General features: G+C 49.1%; 1 protein-coding gene across 1 annotated transcript in view; it reads left to right on the top strand.

Moving 5' to 3' along the window:
* Positions 1-19067, top strand: part of LOC139051712 (uncharacterized) — a 41133-nt gene extending 22066 nt beyond the window's left edge. Inside the window, exon 3 of the mRNA XM_070528697.1 lies at positions 15225-19067. Within this exon, the coding sequence (XP_070384798.1) occupies positions 15225-15576 (352 nt within the window). The 3' untranslated portion in view covers positions 15577-19067. The remainder of the gene's footprint in view (positions 1-15224) is intronic.
* Positions 19068-19491: the final 424 nt, after the last annotated feature.

The following is a 19491-nucleotide window of genomic DNA, read 5'->3' as shown; positions in this document are numbered from 1 at the left end:
ATTGAGCAGCAGAAAGCTGTATCGAGAGTTTTTAAAGTTGCTCTACAAGTTTATCATCGACACTTTTCTTCTAACTATAATATTTGAGAACTTATAAATACGTAAGACTAATTATCAAATTAGGCAGAATGAAAAAATAATTTGACTATCTCCAAGCCAGGACAAACAACATTACCTTGGTTCTGTTCAGCTACGTAGCATTTTCATGTTTTTAATGCTTGGCTCAAGTTACGAGGGGCACACTGTATAAGAACACGGACGATGCCAAGGCAGATAGAAAACGACAGTTTTTCTATCGAACCAACTTTCTAAACCAACTAGTCGATGCTTTCACTTTAATAGGTCGCAGCAGGGTCTGCGTGGGGCCGAACTCTGTTAAAGCGCGAAGCTGTGGCAGGCGCCTGGCGTGGTGTCAGCCGCACGCGCTGCGTAATGTAAACTGCGGTGACCATCCTCCCGGGCACGGGTCGGATTTCACTGCCTGCAGAAAAAGTCGCAGTTTCGCCCGAAAGGCGGAGCATCGATTGCGATAGCAAATTAGTAGACAGTTATACGAAGTAAAGATCGTAGTTTTATCGGCCGTATAAATTTGGAAACATTCGCTTACTAACTGAATTAAGCATGGAGTCAGCGCGCCCAGGCAAGCATATCGCATTCGATGACCGCGGACACTCGCTGTCAACACGCTGGCGTGAGCAAGTGGGACAGCAGCAGCGAACAAAGTGGCCTTCGTGCTGTCTATCGTTTCAACGCAAACAGTGGCGAGAAAACAGCGCGCACACACGTGTGAGCTGTGTGCACATCGATTTCAAGACACGGAGAGCGCGAACGCGCGCCGCAACGCAAAGTATGCAGTTGCTGGCGGGGTTGAAGCCGACCCCCTCCTCTCCTGCGCTGCCTCCCCCACTAGTTGGTTCCCCTTGCGCCCGGTCGCGAAATACGTAGTTGCTGCCAGAACCAAACGCCGCCAGCCCTGCCTCCTATCCCAACATGGCCTTCCGCGCGACGGCGCGTTTGCCCTACGTTTTCTTGCTTCGCGCGCACCAGATTGAGCCGCGATCGCCGGCACTCCTCACCACGGCGACGCCGATGGCGACGGCAAAAATGCGTCCGGAGTGTCCACAAGATTGCTTTCGCAACAGTAAAGGCTTTTCATTCCCAGCAAGCCTTGTGGATAGTCGCTTCTTTCTGCGCTTCTCGCGCCCACGACATGGTGCCAGAAGTGGGATTATACTGCCGTCTTTAAAAAAGGCTTTGGTCTTGTCGCCCTTAACGGTCTCCAACAACCGCCATGGCGGACTCAGCTGTGTCAGCAATACAAGCGCGATGGGCTTCTCTTTAGAACCTCCTCGGTCATTCACGTTTCATCAGGCCTCCGTGTGGCCTGCATTATCTTCTAGTTGCACAACTACGCACCGGGGCTCGTCCAACAAGATCACGAGTTGCAGGTCCGAACTCTGCTCTACGTTGTGGGTCGCCAAGTGAGACAGATTTCCAGAACGTTTTCGCTCGCTACGGAAGACGCCAGGAACTTCAACGTCGTCAAGGGAAAGTTCCAAACGCACTTATATAGTTGAAGTGAAGAACGTCGTCTACGAATTAGCGTGCTTGAATTGGTGGGAACACGATCTGAGACCCTTCTACCAGCACGTCGTCGTCCTGTACAACATGGTGAACCCGTGCGACTACGGTGACTTGCGGATTCGCCCCATCCGAGACCACTTCGTGCATGGGCGGCCCGACAAGCACTCTGAAGCGCTGCAATCGTATGCTAACCTCACCCTCCATGGCCATGGCGCTCGCTTAAAAAAGAAGTCTGTGCACAAGCAACAACAGCTCATTCATGCCTGCGAGGGACCGTCCTCTGTCAAGCCCTAAAACACCCGACTCGACGCCATCTCTCGCCAGAATCGCCGCCAAGGCAAGAACCTCCCACGAACGCGGAACAACGCCACGAAATCTACCAATGAACAACGCAGTTACTGGGATAGAGCGCCTCACGCTCACTCTTTGTGCCAGCAAAGGCCGAGAAGTGCTCAAAGTTCAACACAGTGCGAGATTACGCTCGTCTATGCAGAAAATATCCGTCAGAGGACGTCTCTGCACTGGAGCAAGGAACATCAGCACTGTTTCTCGATGCTGTAAACCACCCAGCCGAGGCTCAGCGCGACGCAAGCATTCTCGATGCCGAAGTAAACGGCTGTGCACTGACCACGAAGGACGACACTAGTGTTTAAGTCTGCATTTTCCCAGCTACCAGGATTCCTGGGTATATCCAGCCAACGAAAGAAACCCTCCTGGTACCAAGCGGCATGACACTTCGGATCGTCAGAATATTTGACGTGACGACGACGTGAAGTCGCACAAGTCGGACTAAGTCGCCTAAGTTGTGCATCATGCAGCTCAGACATCCGCTTCACGCATTACCTGCAATCGAAGGCTTGGGACTCATGTTTTGTTGTGTGCCACAGACTGCGTAGAACAATATCACCAACTGTTCAACGGACTGGGACTGCTGCCAGCCTGTACACCATTCCGCTCAAGCCCACGGCTATGCCATATTCCATGACCATGGCAAGGCGCATTCCTTTGCTCCTGCGGAGAGCAGTCGAACAGTAGATAACCGGCACACAAGAGCAAGGACTCATTCACCCTGAGGCCCTATGTACTAGTGTGCTGAAATTGTTCTGGTAGTCAAACCCTCTGTATATAGGTGTCCGAATCTGTGTCCCGCCTCAACTCTTCGGTCTTCAGGAAAAAGTTTCCCTTCCTGTCAGTACAACAGACGCTCACTTTGTTAGGTCACTTTGTTACATTAATGATATTGTAAACATTAACAAAAATACAAAGTTAATTTTATATGCAGACGATACGAATGTATTCTTCTCAGGTGCTCATGTAAGAGAGGTATTTCATCGAGATAACGAATGGCTAACGATCTGGATTTGTGGCTTCAATCTAATAGACTTTAATTAAACATCAGTAAAACAAAATATTTACTCTTCCGGCCGCGAGCAAACCACCCGACTGTAAAGTTAGATTTAAAATTTTAGAACGTTACCATCGAACAATCTGTATCAGTTGATTTTTGGGGGTGACATTTCAAGAAAACCTCTCATGGACGCCTCACGTTGACAAGCTCCGAAGTGGGCTAGGGCGAGCTGTTGGCCCTGCAGCCGCTGCCCAGCTCCTAGGATTATATGTGGCGACTTCAACGCGCATCATACTCTGTGGGGCGACAAGGCGACTGATGCACGTGGAAAGCAAATTGTTAGTGCTTTAAACACCGAGGGACTCTGCGTGGCAAATGACAAACAGCCAACGTTTTTTCGACCACCGGCCTCTTACAGTGTCATTGACTTGACGTTACACTCAACGGACATCCTCGCATTGTCAACAACTAGTAAAGATAGAATGGGCAGTGATCATTTTCCTGTCTTCGTTAACATTGCTGGATATAGAACCAACGGCCGAAGATCCTGTCCTGTGACGCATTGGGATACGTACAGGGACGGCCTAAGCGAATCATCTGGAAACCTGTTCGCAGACATGCTACGTAGCAAGAGATTGGCTACCGCTGAGCTGAAGCTACCCGACCACTTCCCCGCTCCGGATCTAAAGCTCAAAAATCTATGCGCTGCCCGTAGAAGAGCGGAACGGTGGCTGATGAGGACAAAAGGCAACCCATCAATGAAGACTATATATAACAGGATTAACGCAGTAATTCGACGTTATACAAAGAAACTAAGAAGAGATCAATGGGCATCATTTTGTGCAAGCCTATCGGTCTTCAAGCCAGTTCCACGGATATGGAGGGTCGTTAATAACCTTGCTGGAAACTTTCGACCAAACAAGCCATTTGAAGCCCTAGCATTGAAGTTAGGCAAGACACTCGCTTGTCTTGCGAATGCCTTCGCTGAAATATAATCTTCCGGAAGGTCAGCTGGCACAACCAACCCGCCACCGCCGCTATCGTCGTCTATAATGGATGCTCCTTTCACACTCAGAGAGGTGGAACTAGCTATGAGCAGCCTCCGACGTCGCTGTGCGGTGGGACCTGACCTCATCAGTAATCAGATGCTGACTAACCTACCGGTTGAGAGACGGCGTGATTTGCTGGCATTTTTTAACCAAGTCTGGGCCAGTGGGGCTATCCCACATTTATGGAAGGTAGCATGGGTGGTACCGGTTCTGAAGCCTGGAAAGAATCCTGCAGCTCTGGACTCATACAGACCGGTATCACTGACCTCGTGTGCAGCGAAGCTAATGGAGAAGATGGCGTGCACAAGACTCACTTGGTATGTCGAGCAGGGTCGAAAACTACCATCGCGCATGACTGGGTTTCGGCAGCGTCTAAGCGCTCAAGACAATGTGCTGGACCTGCTAAGCCACATAGAACATTACAGTGCGGATGGCCTGTCGACACTTGCTGTTTTCATGGATGTTTCTAAGGCTTACGACTACGTGTCTCAAAGAGCCATCATCAGCCAATTGCAAGTTATAGGCGTCACGGGTCATCTCTTGCACTTCATACATACGTTCCTCAATGATCGTCGCATCAGAGTTCGTCTTGGCGACACTTTGAGCGATGAAATACGTATATTTCGCGGTGTGCCACAGGGGAGTGTTTTATCTCCCTTATTATTTAACACTGCCATGAGTAGCCTCCCAAGTGTACTAAACCATCGAACACCAGTGAAGATATCTATATATGCCGATGATATCTGCATTTGGGTCTCCGGCTACCAGCATCGCCGCCTCGCACGAATAGCCCAGGGAGCAGTAAAAGCCATTCACGGCCACTTGGCAACGATTGGATTATTACTATCAGCAGAAAAATCATCATTCGTACTATTTCCTGGAGTGAAAAGAAAATCTACACGTTTGACGCTGAATTTGGACATACCAGATTCGATAAGTCACCAACGTCCGATTTTTGGGCGTTACCTTAGACCACAGGCTACTCTGGCGCCGCGGTGTTGACCACGTTGTGGCGTCATCGTCACCCAGGCTACATGTGCTCAAGCGAGTCGCTTGCATACGCTGGGGCAACCACCTTACGTCGATGCTACGGCTGCATACAGCGTTGGTTACCAGTCGAATCCTGTATCAACTACCTCTGATGTCACCCTCAGACAGCCAATATGAGCGCTTAGAAGCCATCCACAGAAAAGGTATCCGACTTTGTCTTGGAGTCCCTCAGCCAGCGTCAAACAAGAAAGTGCTCTACGAAGCTGAGTCACGCCCTCTGCGACTTCAGGCTTCCCAGGCTCTGATGATCCAGCTCCTACGATTGAGTGAGTCTACGCCTGGCAGAGCGCTCTTACGACGTATAGGTAACAGGCCGCGCTCACATTTTTATGCAGCATTGAACACGCTTCGCGTATTAGGATTGCGCTGCTCGAGACAGAGGGAAAGGATAGAACCACCCTGGACATTCGAGGGCATCACATGCAACTTAGGTGTACCATGATTGCAATCAAAGAGCTGCATTCCATCTGCAGAAGCCAAGTCATTAGTCCTGAAACACCTGAACACGATTTACCCGAGTCACCTACAAGTATACACAGATGGCTCCGTCAAGGCAGACGAAGACCGCTGTGCAGCTGCATTCTATATTCCCTCTCTAAGATATACGTTGTCTGGCCGTCTGGACTGTATAGCCTCGTCGACAGTTGTGGAAGGCGCAGCTATAGCTTCTGCTCTGCGCAAATTAAAGACTTTGCCTCCGCAGAATGTGGTTGTCCTTACGGACTCAAAGGCCGCATTACAACAAATATACCGTGGTTTTCCATCCCTCAAGTTCCCACGCAAATCACTAGCCATCGTGAAAGAGCTCAACAACAAAGGCTTCACAGTAAAGTTTCAGTAGATTCTTTCCCACATTGGTATCTCAGGAAACGAAAAAGCTGATGCGCTTGCATACGCAGCGCTCTATCATCCTCCCAAAATCAAGACCCCAAAGAGTAATCAAGTGCAAAAATCTGTCATTCGAAATCACTTTGCGTCGCTTTGGGTTCCACCGCATATGCCCTGCGTAACCAAGAGATTGCACCGAGAGGACGCCACGCTTCTATATCGAATAAGGACAGGATCTGCTAATACACCGGCCTGGTTATTTAAAACGGGGCGAATCAATTCTCCGAACTGTTCGGCATGCAACGAGACAGGAGACATTGAGCACTTTTTGTGGTCCTGCCAGCAATTCCAAGATGAAAGAGACACTCTCCTGAAAAATCTGCAAAACAAGGACCTTCCGCATGCGCGCCTGCAACGCCTTATATTTCCCGAGGGATCAGTTATAGCACGCAAAGAAACTTCCCGTCTCCTCATCGAATTCTTAAGAGAGACTGGTTTGATGGACATATGGTGAAACCCTTCAGCGGTATTGTGCGAGACGCTCGGGTGGAGCAATTGCCCGCCTTGTTCGCCAGGCTAAACCCGCCTGTTGCTACAATTCACCACCACAACCACCACCACCACCGAGCTGTTGTAATCTTAAATAAATTAAGATATTATATCCCGTATGTAGTGAAAAGGCAGATATACTACGCGCTATTTCATTCCCGGTTATGTTACTGTTACTTAGTATGGTCAACAACGACTAAGACCAACCTAGACGGTCTTTTTTCCTTACAAAAGCGAGCGGTGCGTGCAACCGGAAATTTAGAACTTTCTGAAGACACTGCACCTTTTTTAATATCAAATAAAATACTGCCTATTCATAAATTGTATAAATATAAACTGGCCCTAGAAATATTGCATCAGCACCAAACAACACCTCTCCAAACCAAATATCAAGTGAAACCTGGTCCGTACTGCCTACGAAATAATTTAATACCCAGGACACATCCTCGTACAAAATATAGCGATCAAAAACTAAGTTTTATTATACCAGTCCTTCTAAACGAATATCCGGAAATAGCTGAAGCACTCGTTACAGCTACCTCAATGTACATTATCAGAAAAATGCTCAGAAATTTTTTTCTTAACACAGACTAAAAATTGTGCCGGACTGATCCCAGTTGGTTTCCGCTTACTCTGTGTCTTGACTTTTCATTGTGAAAGTCCGATATATTTTCAGTACCCGGACGACTGTTGTTTCGAACTACCTGTACAATGTATCTGATTGTATCTGTATTTATGTTATTGATCTAAAAAAAGGAAAGAACACTTATTGATGTTTAAGTTCTACCGTGTTTCAATTTGCGGCTATTGTATTCAATACTTTTTGTTATTAATTTATGTGCTTGTGTGACCGCAGCTGCCAAGGGTGGCGAGGCCCAGTCAGGCACGTTCAGTGCCTTTTGTCGCGTCCCCCAAGGCATTTCTGTAAGGAATGTCTTGAATAAAGAAAGAAAGAAAGAAAGAAAGAAAGAAAGAAAGAAAGAAAGAAAGAAAGAAAGAAAGATGAAGAAAAGGCTTTTTTTTTTTCCGAGACTAGACGCAACTTCCTCCCTCCCCGGCATGCCAAGAGCTGACCACGTTCATAACGCCAATCGGGCGCTTTTGTTTCACGACACTCCCCTTCGGCCATAACGCCACCACCGGAATGCTTACAGAAACACACGTCCGAATACCTGAGCGCACTAACAGGAGTTGTCAACTTCATTGACGACGTTCTCGCCTTTGGCCGCGATCAAACCGAGCACGAGAGAAATCGTGACACGATGCTCGAGCCTCATTGGGAATCACCTTCAACCGTTCCAAATGCGCTTTCCGTGTGAAGGGGCTGACTTTCTTGGATTTCATCATCAGTGGTTAAGTCATATGTTCCGATCATTAAAAAGTCGAGGCGTTCAAGTGCCTTCCGCCGCCTACCTATGTCGCCGGAGTCCGCCGGATCGTAGGGTCCAGAGTCCGCTGGATCCTGGGGCAAGGTTGCTGCCCTATTGTCCAGAGACGACAGCCTCTCTGCGTGGTCTTGTCAAGAAAACGTCGGAGTGGACATTGGGCTCCACTCAAGAACAAGCCTTCCGAAGCCTCAAGGACTTCACCTGTTTGAACCAGTGCTTTGCAAAATACCAACCAGGCTATCTGGCGACGCTTTCAGCAAGCGCATCAGCCCACGGCTTCGGCGCGGTACGGCTGCAGGTTCAGCCAGATGAGAACGTCCACCTAATTGCGTTCGCCTCAAGATTCCTAACGCCAGCCTAAACACCCTACGCTCAAGTCGAAAAGGAAGCACTGGAAGCACTGGCTCTCTCATGAGGAGCCGAATGGTTCGAAGAATATCTACTTGGTCTGACGGCAACTTTTCAAAGTGATCACGAACATTTGCTCTCCCTACTGGGAAAAAAGTCTATCGATCTGCCGCAACCACGAATACAACGCTTCTGCGTGTGCTTCATGCATTTCAGCTACGTCATGCAGATACGTCCCAGGGAAAGGCATCACCACTGCTGACGCTCTCTTGAGGGCACCAACCGCAGGCAGTTCGACACCAAGAGTCCTCACTTGTCATGAAATGAACGCCCACCCGCCGTGGTTGCTCAGTGGCTATGGTGTTGGGCTGCTGAGCACGAGGTCGCGGGATCGAATCCCGGCCACGGCGGCCGCATATCGATGGGGGCGAAATGCGAAAACACCCGTGTGCTTAGATTTAGGTGCTCGTTAAAGAACCCCAGGTGGTCAAAATTTCCGGAGTCCTCCACTACGGCGTGCCTCATAATCAGAAAGTGGTTTTGGCACGTAAATCCCCAAATATTATTATTATTATTAAATGAACGCCTATGTACAGGGAGCACTCACGGGCCTGCAAACTTCCGTCTTCGATGCAGTGAAGAAAGACCAAAAGGAAGACGAGGTCTGCCAACGTAAACGGATGGTCGAGAGAACATAGCGCACTCTCTCTATTTGAGCAGCACCAAACAAGTCTGCCAGAAAACGACGGCTACCTACTGTACGGAACGCGCTTAGTTTTTTTTCAATCCTTGAGGAGCGAAATTTTCGGTCGCCTACATGAAGGGCACCAGGACATCGAACGTTTCAGGACAAGGGCGAAGCAGTCTCTGCGGTGGGCAGGTACCTCATCCGAACTTCAGCAAATGGTTTTCAACTGCGAAGCATGCGCAAAAAAACGACAACAAAGAGTCAAAGCGCTTCTACCGACGGCTCCTTCAGAGCATTCATGGCATATGGTGTTTGTGGACTTGTTCAGACTTTGGGGAAACAGCTATCTTCTTTGTGTAAAATACCGCTCACGGTACCCGGAGATAGCGCATCTGGCTTCCACTTCCGCAGACGCCTTTATTAACGTCATCAAGATTATCTGCGCTCGTCACGGCGTCCCTGTGACAGTGGTGTCGGGCAACGGCCAGAAATTCTCAATCTTGGCATTCACAAAGTTTCCCGAGGCATACCACTTCACCCACACAACAAGCAGCACTCTCCGCCCACAGGTCAACGGGGAAGCGGAACGCGCCGTCGAAAGGCGGAAACATCTTTTGGAAATAGCACAAGACCCTTACATCGCTCTATTGGCCTGCAGGGATACGCCTTCGCTGACAGGCTTCAGCACGACTAAATTTCTATTTGGACGCCAGCTCCACTCGCTAGTTTCAGCATTCCAAGCTCTCCTTGTACCGGAAAACGTCGACAACGCGAAAGCGACAAAAAATTCCGGCAGAAACTATTCTTGATGATTATTTATGTCAATGCAAATCATTTCCGAAAGTCAATGAGGCAACTTCACATGCATTTTTGAGCAGCTTCTTATTTTGTGTTATTTTAATTTATGCGGCCCTGCCACCAAGCCCCCAGTCCCCTCCACGTCCTTCCACCTTCTTCTTCAACTACGGTGATGGCGGTTGTCGTCGTTGTTGACGTCGGAGGAGGTAGTGCTACGCTGCGGAACAGCTAGCACGCCATCTCCTCCTCGAAGACCTGAGCGTTGACGATTTGGACGACAGTTTCAAACTGACCACCGTGCATGAAACGTTTCACTCGCATGAACAAGTTCCGGGGCGACACCAAGCGATCGGTGATAGCATTAGGGCGGCAGGCACGGGGGTTTCTCGGGATACCATAATCAGTTGCTTCAAAAGAAGCGCGGGACCATGCCCTTTTATAAAACCCCTGCATATGGCGGACAGCCCAAACGAACTCACGTCCTCCCGGAGAAACGCCCGCTCTAGGAGCGCAACATGCATGAGCCACGGCACGCTGACGACGTCCGATGTGAATCAGGGGTGATCGCAGTGCACACATTGAACCAAATTCGTTATTCCAAGGGTAGACAGGCTACGTGTACTAGGCCTTCACATACAACGCAACGGGAAGGCCACACATACCCTACACATACTCCGCCAACAAATCACCCAAGTAACGCACATGATAAAGCGCATTACAAACTGCAGACAAGGACTCCATGAAAAAGATGTAGTCCGAATCGTGCAAGCCCTTATAATTAGCAGATCAAGCTACCACCTCCCTTATCATAACCTGATTCAGACCGAGATGCACCAGATGGTCGCCCTCCTCCGTACAGCACTAAATGCAGCGCTGGGACTACCCCAACATGCGTCCACGTAGCTCCTACTACGACTCGGGGTGCACAACGCCATCCGCGAACTAGTCGAAAGCACGGTGTCGAAAGTCATCTTAACTGCAACGTCTCCAACGAAGAATGCAAGGGTGCCTCATTTTATCGCGGCTAGGATACCAGACACCAAGAAAACAACAACAGGAAGACCGCACACATCTTGCACTTAGCATTCGCAACAAAATTCACGTGGCCCCGTTCCCCCGGAATATGCACCCTGACCGTCATAAAGGCCGAAGGAAGGAAAGAGCACAAGCCCTGGCTCTACTCTTTGACGATGACACATCAAACACACCAGTCCTATACACCGAGGTGGCCCGCTACCCACAGAGACATGCCCTATGTCTAGTCGTACTAGATAATACAGACATTCTGAGGGCTTCGGCCACGTTCAGCAATGTGTACACCGGCATGGCGGAAGAGGCTGTTATTTCCCTAGCCATCGCACACGCTTCAAACATACCGGTACCGAATGGAACCGTCACAATGGTCACTGATTCATAGACTGCCTGCAGGACTTTGACCCGCCGTGGTTGCTCAGTGGCTATGGTGTTAGGCTGCTGAGCACGAGGTCGTGGGATTGAATCCCGGCCACGGCGGCCGCATTTCGATGGGGGCGAAATGCGAAAACACCCGTGTACTTAGATATAGGTGCACGTTAAAGAACCCCAGGTGGTCGAAATTTCCGGAGTCCTCCACTACGGCGTGCCTCATAATCAGAAAGTGGTTTTGGCACGTAAAACCCGAAAATTAATTAATTAATTAATTAATGCAGGACTTTGGCACAAGGGAGTGTGACACCCTACACACCGCATCCTTACATCATTACACCCCACAACGTTACACAGAGTGCGTATCGTCCGGAAACCTGGACGTGCCTCTCTCCATAGTAATGAACGCGCTAATGCGGTAGCCCGAGAGCTCGCTAACCGGGCGCTATTGGAAGAGCTGTCCAACCCAGACGGCGCACCGACAGAACCACTGAACTACATTGAAACTCTGCGACATTACAGAGATAGCAGGATACACTTCGCCCCACCAAATAATTCTCTTAACCGAGACGACGCCGTCGCGTGGCGACAGCTTCCAACATTCATTTTCTCTACCTCTTTTATCTTCACCTCTTACACCCCACACAATATCCCTCATACTGACCCTACTGTGGAGCAAAGCCCACAGTATATCATTGCACCTTAGAATGTCCACACCCTCAGGGTTACTCCCCTATTCCTTTACCTTTACCTTCCTCCTGGGAGACTACGCTGACCAGCTTAGACCCGCAAGAGCAGCGACGGCTGATCCGGCGGGCACGTGGAGTGGCGCAAGCCAATGGGCTCTGAACTAAGGGCTCCACCCTACCAGATAGTTACCCCCATCTCTACATATAAAAGTTTTTGTTCTCTCTCTCTCTCGTCTTCGACGAAGTGTTTTATTGCGATAGTAATTATATGGACACTCCAGGCGCATTTCTACCGTCGTGGTCGTCGTCGCCGTGATGTTCCATATAAAGTCCAAGCACGATAACATCGTTGTTGCATCTGCAAGTGGAGGCGTACGCGCAACATAGTGCACCTAGTGCAACCCAACCACGTCTGTTTGTGGTGCGCGCACCCGTACTGGCGAGTGCACTAAGAGGCGCCGAGCCAGTAGCGGAGAACGAGCAGACGCATGGGGGCGCGCGAGCACCGCCGACAAACTTTACGACCTGGAGCCGCTTCACGTTTCGCCTTGGCTCTGATTAGGCAAAGATATACCTCGCATTTCGAAACTGCGAAGCGAAAGAACGCCAGAGGCTAGACTTCTACTGTCACCGTGAGGCCAGGGAGCTACCAACTGCCTCGCCGCAAACCCGCGTCTGGGTAAAATACCTCAAATGCGAGGGGAAATAAAGCAAAATGCACCGAGCAGACTTTCTGGTGTGTCCGAACAGAGCTGGGAAATGTGCGCCGCAACAGAAAGATGCTTGCTGACCTCAGAAAAGAAACAGCGGCCGTGTCCCTCCCCATCACTCTTCGACACTGACGACGAAGGTTTCGAGCTGCCGACAGCCGCAGAATCACTAGCTGAGAATTTCCAGCCAGGCGAGCCACTGTGCAGCGACAAGTAATTCACTTCCCGAGCCTGGCAGCGACTCTCCAGTCGAGACAACGGGGATTCGGGCTGCCACCGTTCGTTCTGGCCGCCTTTGTGCCTGACCACTACGGGCTGTGGGGTCCTAACCTGAGCGGGAGATATGCCACGGCACCTCGCGTAGTGTCACGCGCCAGCGCCTTGTGATGTAAGCTGCGGAGACCGTCCTCCCGAGCGCAGATGATTTCACTGCCATGGAAGGCACGGCCGCTCGTCCGGAGAGTAAAGACTTTTCGTTCCCAGCTAGCCGTGTGGAGAGTTGCTCTCTTTGCGCGCCCAAGAGGAGCCTGCGTTTAGAGAGCCAAGGTTCTATAAAAGAACCCGGTTCTATAATCGTTGCGCGAAACAGCATTAGAAGCGGAGTCAGCAGAACAACATTTCATGCAGCGTCGGCGGCGAGTTAGAAACAATCAGCGCCGCACATGGCCATACAGAACCCTGTTTGGTCCTGTCCAGCCTCCTCTTTCCTTCCTTCGTTTCCAGCTTCCATTCCTGGAATTTCGTTTTAAAACCTCCTTGGACATACCCCATTCCGTAGAACTGCTGATACTCCTGCAGGATGCTTCCGCATCGAATGCGGCACGGAAAGAACGGCGCAAATCAAACAGCTGACACTCACGACCATATTGCTTTTATTTCAACGCAGCAAACCGCCTTCTTCGCAAAATCACACGCACAATCTCCTGTGGGAGTTATGTAAATGATATGTAAGCGTTTGCTACTAATCACCTGTTGTTTCGTCGTCGTAAGCTGCTGTGTCAGGTATAATTGTGAGAAACACGTGGAAAGAACCGTGGAACAGAGAAGCGTGGTTGCAACACCGAAATGTTAACTCAGATCAGCATGAGACGACGACGAAGAGGCGAGTAGTAGCAACGTTCACTCATGTTATGTGATGGTCAGTGAGATTTAAACTCTGAATACAAACTTTTTTAGACTCCTTTTCTTTCAGCAAAATTGAACTTGAATTGTTTTTACTTTATGGTCATCGTAGCATTTTCAGTTTCATGAAATATTGCAGGCTCTACAATCTCTATCTTTCGGTTATAGCTTGCCTAGTATAACATTTTGACATATTTTACAGTTTACCTACCCGATTCTTCGCCAATCCCCCAGAGCGGGTACGTGTCAGTAGGGGACAAGGATCTACATATATGATGGTGCATTTGTAAGATCCGGCTGCATCGTGGAAGATGCGTGCTGTAGTATGTGCAGTAATCTGACAGTGTCACGTTTGGTAGATGTCGTGCTTAGATGGGGTCGATCACGCTGCCTCCTCTCGATGCGGACCATCGTTGACGGCGACCCGCCCTACGCCGGCTGCGGCTGCCTTCGGCGCGGCCGCGCGGGCCCTGCATCCCGAAAGCGATGTGCGGCTGAGTGCGCCGAGTGCTGCCAACTTCGTGAGCGCTGTGTTCTCACCGCTCCGCTGAAGCGAGAGGCAGCACGGAGGTCAACTCGTTCGCTGCTATTTCGAAACCGATCGTCTTACGTGACGGACGGACGGACTGCTTTTGTCGTTGTGTAGGCACATAAATGCTTGCAAAGTTAAAAACGCTATCCTGAGTGAGTACTCGCGAAAAAAACGTCCTCGTCGTCGTCCACTACGGTGTTGCCTTCTGTGGCCACGAGAAGAACACGGACAACCGACCTCAGAGTCCGCGTCGCGCACGTAACTTCGCACAAATCCCGAAGAGCGTGGTTAATAATATAACCGAAAATCAGTTATTATCGCGTCCCGCTCCCGAATGCACATTTCTGCAGGTGCTGCCTGCGCAGCGCCTTAATACAAGCGCAACATGCGCGCCGTCTCTTACAGACTAAAAACACAGGTACCTACCTCTCCTTTATACACAATTACTGCATCAGTACCATGGCTTCCTCGCAAAGCGCAAGTGCGACAAGTTTGCATAAAAAAGTTAACGGATGGGATTGTAATTCTTGTATTATTCGACACCATCAGGCAAATGTTTACCGTTCAGGATCTCAACTTGACAAAGTTAGTTGATAAAACGGCGACAAAAAGACTTTTTGCTTTCTTCATTTTGGCGGCTCACAAGCTGAGAAAGCGCTGGAAACACTCCCGTAGACTACCACCGAAATGTACGACTCCATTTTAATTAGCAGCGCGGACACCAACTTGTTTTGTTTTTCGAAATCACGCTTCCCTGTCTTCGTGTCGTTGTTCGTCTGTCTTGGTCAGACTCGCAACATAAGACATACTGGCGCAGCACGATAATTAAAAGTTCAATTCTCGGCTTTTAACGTGCCAAAACCAAGATATGATCATCAGGCATGCCGTAGTGGGGCATTCCTGATTAATTTTGACCACCTGGTGTTAGCGTGCACCCAATCTGCGGTGCATGGGCAGCAGGAGAAACGACAAAACAAACGCGTAAAAGCAAAAAAGAATAACAACAATGTTAGAGGTAACGAAGTCTTCACCTTCCCTTCAACTAGTCGCTTGTCAAGATTGTTAGAGAGACACTTTAACGCCTAACGTAAACTCAAAAGTATCCTCAACGTCTCTTCGCTACATCCTCCTTTACAGGCAGGACGTCGTGGCCACATTCTGGTACTTCGACGGACGTGCGTGTACGACATGGGACTACCCGCGTGGCAACTGCCCGCAGAGCCGTCGTGGCGTCTACGAGACCTTCCGCGAATGCTCCAGGCAGTGCGAAGGGAAAAAGGGGGACGTGCAGGCGGACTCGGAGCGCTGCGGAGTTCCAGAGGCCGGCGCATGCAGCCTGAAACACTTGAAGTACCCCTTCTTCGCCGACATGCAGGCCGAAGGTAGTGCGCGGTGCGTGAACGTGTCCCGCGCGTCTCTGTTGCGGTGCCTGGTGGGATCCAATCAGTTCCACTCGCTCGAGGCTTGTCAACGCACGTGCTTGCACTGAGCCGCGTCCACCCACCCTGATTAGAGCTCATTGGGCGAAGCAGGTGTGAGCGCTCCAATAAAGCAGCGACAAAGCGGCACAGACGGGTCGAATCCTTTCCGATGCCATGCCGTTCGGTTCGCACGCGATGCGGCGCATCGTTCTGTTAGGGCCGCTCGCGCAGAAGCCCGTTTTCACGCGAGCCCATGTGCCGTTTCTGTTGGACCAAAAGGCAGCGATGTGATCTGGGCGCAAAGCAATCTCCTATTTTCAGTACGTATTATAGCCACATAAGTAGGCTTGATCTAGGCGACCAATAGCACAGGGAATGCTTGTCGTATATTTGAAGAGCTCATAGGCGCACGATCAGTTAGTTACTTCTCCGTTGGCCATCATCCAATTTTCGAGCGATTCGCACATGCCCTTTTTACGCCATCCGCTTTTACACTACCCACATTCATGTACTGCAGTGCAGAAAAGAGAACGTCATGAGAGACGCGATCGGTCGCTGCTGCCAGGTCCAACTGAATCATTGCTACGTGATCCCCAAGTACATCACAACACACCTAAAGAGTTTGCGCAGCATGTACGTTTGTTGCACTGGCGCGGCCTTTAATGGCGCAACTTTGGTGTCGCTCTGCAAGAGTTGTGACTACACTTTGGAGTCTTTTAGCCCATGGACCACCACGGCACCGCGCGGGGGCGCGGCAGCGTCAATCGCGGACGCCACCCACAGCAAATATTTTTAAACTATCCGGTGCGTAGCGCGCCGTCCTGCTCCGTTTCGCTACACTGCGCTAACACGATTTAAACTTCACGAAGACATGTGATTCGTTTCGAAAGACACGTACACTCTCTAATCGAAATCCAACGCGAAAGATTATTTTAAGACACGTACACTCTCTAATCGAAATTCAACGCGAAAGATTATTTTCATCGTTCAAACGACGCGAAAGCAAAGCTCCATCCTGTTCCGTCACGCCGACGGCGAGGAGCAAGTCACTCCAAAAAGAAAAAAAGCGCCTCTGTATTTATATATTTATTTGGCTTGCATTACTTCAGTAGATGTTAAATGTCTGAATGCCTGAGAAGTGTTCCGGTACAGTAATTATCTACCTAAACGATGCTTACTATGAAGTTATTTTTGGAAAATGTTTTTTCAGCTATGAACCAACTGAAAATCCTTCTCACTCTGTATACGGCGTTATGTTTTTACCGTACTATGAGTCGACAGAAAATTAACAGCTCATTCACATAATTTTTATGTGCTATTCTCTTCCTGCATGTGACAAATAGCCATAAACCTGTTCAGGCGCTTGAGGTGCACAGCGCTGTAATTAATTAATTAATGATGAAAAGAATTAGTTTGAGAAGGGATGGCTCTGTGAGCTAAATAGGGTATGGGGGTTAAATAGCGGGGTTTTACGTCCGGGAGCTGCAATGTGGACTATGAGGGACGCCTCATGGTGGAGGGCTCCGGATTGATTTTGACCACGGTATTTAACTGCGCGCTCAAAGCACAGCGCACGAGAGTTTTTTGGATTTCCTGTATATAGGAATGTGGCCGCTGCGGCCACGAATTGAACTGACGAGCTCGTGCTAAACAGCGCAACGCCAAAGGCCCAGGGCCACCTAGAGGATTGAGTATACAGGGCGTCTCAGCTAGTTTTCATCATCATCATCTGATCAGCCTGGCTACACCCACTTCAGGGCGGCAAAGGCCTCTCGCATACTTCAACTACCCGGTCATGTGCTAATTGTGGCCCTACTGTCCCTGCAAACTTCCTAATCTCATCCACCCACCTAACTTTCTGCCGCCCCCTGCGATGGCCAGTCCGTAATCCTTAATGAGCATCGGTTATCTTCCCTCCTCATTACATGCCCTGTCCATGCCCATTTATTTTTCTTGATTTCAACTAAGATGTCATTAACTCGCATTTGTTCCCTCACCCAATCTGATCTCTTCTTATCCCCTTAGCGTTACACCCATCATTCTTCTTTCCATAGCTCGTTGCGTCATCCTCAATTTAAGTAGAACCCTTTTCGTAAGCCTCCAGGCTTCTGCCCCATAGGAGAGTACTGGTATAACACAGCTGTTATGCACTTTTCTCTTGAGGGATAATGGCAACCTACTGTTCATGATCTGAGAATGCCTGCCAAACGCACCCCAGCCCATTTTTTCTGATTATTTCAGTCTCATGATCCGGATCTGTGGTCACTAACGGCCCTGAGTAGATGTATTCCCTTACCACTTCCAGTGCCTCGCTACCTATCGTAAACTGCTGTTCTCTTCCGAGACTGTTAAACATTACTTTTGTTTTCTGCAGATTAATTTTCAGACCCACCGTTCTGCTTTGCCTCTCCAGGTCAGTGAGCATGCATTGCAATTGGTCCCCTGAGTTACTAAGCAAGGCAATATCATCAGCGCATCGCATGCTATTAACGTATTCTACTTTTATCCCAAGTTCTTCCCAATCCAGGTCTCTGAATACCTCCTGTAAACGCGCTGTGAATAGCATTGGAGAGATCGTATCTCCCTGCCTGAGGCCTTTCTTTATTGGGATTTTGTTGCTTTCTTTATGTACGACTACGGTGGCTGTGGAGCCGCTATAGATATCGTTCCGTATTTTTACATACGGCTCGTCTACACCCTTATTCCGTAATGCCTCCATGACTGCTGAGGTTTCGACTGAATCAAACGCTTTCTCGTAATCAATGAAAGCTATATATAAAGGGTTGGTTATATTCCGCACATTTTTCTATCACCTGATTGATAGCGTGAATATAATCTATTGTTGAGTAGCCTTTACGGAATCCTGCCTGGTCCTTTGCTTGACAGAAGTCTAAGGTGTTCCTGATTCTATATATTTGCGATTACCTTAGTAAATACTTTGTAGGCAACGGACAGTAAGCTGATCGGTTATCGGCGTTTTTTATTGCAGTCATGGCGCCTCTTGGGGTATTGCTAATTTTCACGCCCAAACTAGTCAATTTCGAAGGGGCTGAAAAGACGACGTCAACGCTACTTATCTTCATGTTATGGCTAGCTTGGTGCAAGTACGGAATCGCCACTACCTTTCTTCTTCTGCTCTGCTGCGCGGCGGAATCCGGGTGATCACGTTTTCTCGTGCATGGAAGGTGTGGTGTACCGTTTTCCTTTAGACTGCGGGAAAGAATACATTGGTCAGACAGGAACGCGCCTCAATGGTTGCTTACGGGAACATTCGAACAATGTTAATGGTCTGCCAAAGAGTAGTCATCTAGCCGCGCACTGCTCGCGTTGTGGCTGTAAACCCTTGTTTGACAAACCAAAAGTGATATCCAGAAACCCAGATCAAGTCACTAGGGAGATCATCGAGGTATTCGAAATGATTAGAAATGACAACTCTGTAAGTTGCCCATCTGTGGTCGCTGTCAGAAAAAGAAATCATGTTCATATCTAGCGGCCTATGGTGGATGATTTTGCCGAAAAGAAATCAATGTTGCGACATTGCCCTGTTGTACGATGGTATATATGTCGTAACCATGTGCAATAAAATTCACTTGTTATTAGCTCAATGTCTTCGTTCCTTTCCGTTGTGGTCTTGCTTTTCTTTCCCTTAGCCTCAAGTTATGCAGTACCGACTAGCCCACCAGTCTGTTCTCCATAGCGTATTTGTGCACCGGAAATAATTGCAGAGAGAAGAATAAAGAGTTAGTCGAATTCCTAAATGCTGACTTTAAGGGTTTCGAGAATGATGTCAAAATTGCCCTCTTTGGTGGCATGAATGCCCGCATACAGGATCTAGATGTCTATATGGACAACAACGGGAAGTCCATGCCAGATCTTTGTGAGCAATATAACCTCGTTATATTGCCTAATTGTGATCGGCAGACAACGTGGGAAGTGGGAAACCGGCAATCGACCATGATGTATTTGTGGCAATTCCCTATGCT

The sequence above is a fragment of the Dermacentor albipictus genome, unplaced genomic scaffold (assembly GCF_038994185.2).
Source record: "Dermacentor albipictus isolate Rhodes 1998 colony unplaced genomic scaffold, USDA_Dalb.pri_finalv2 scaffold_14, whole genome shotgun sequence".
NCBI lineage: Eukaryota > Metazoa > Arthropoda > Arachnida > Ixodida > Ixodidae > Dermacentor > Dermacentor albipictus.
This window is presented reverse-complemented; position numbering and strand designations above follow the sequence as displayed.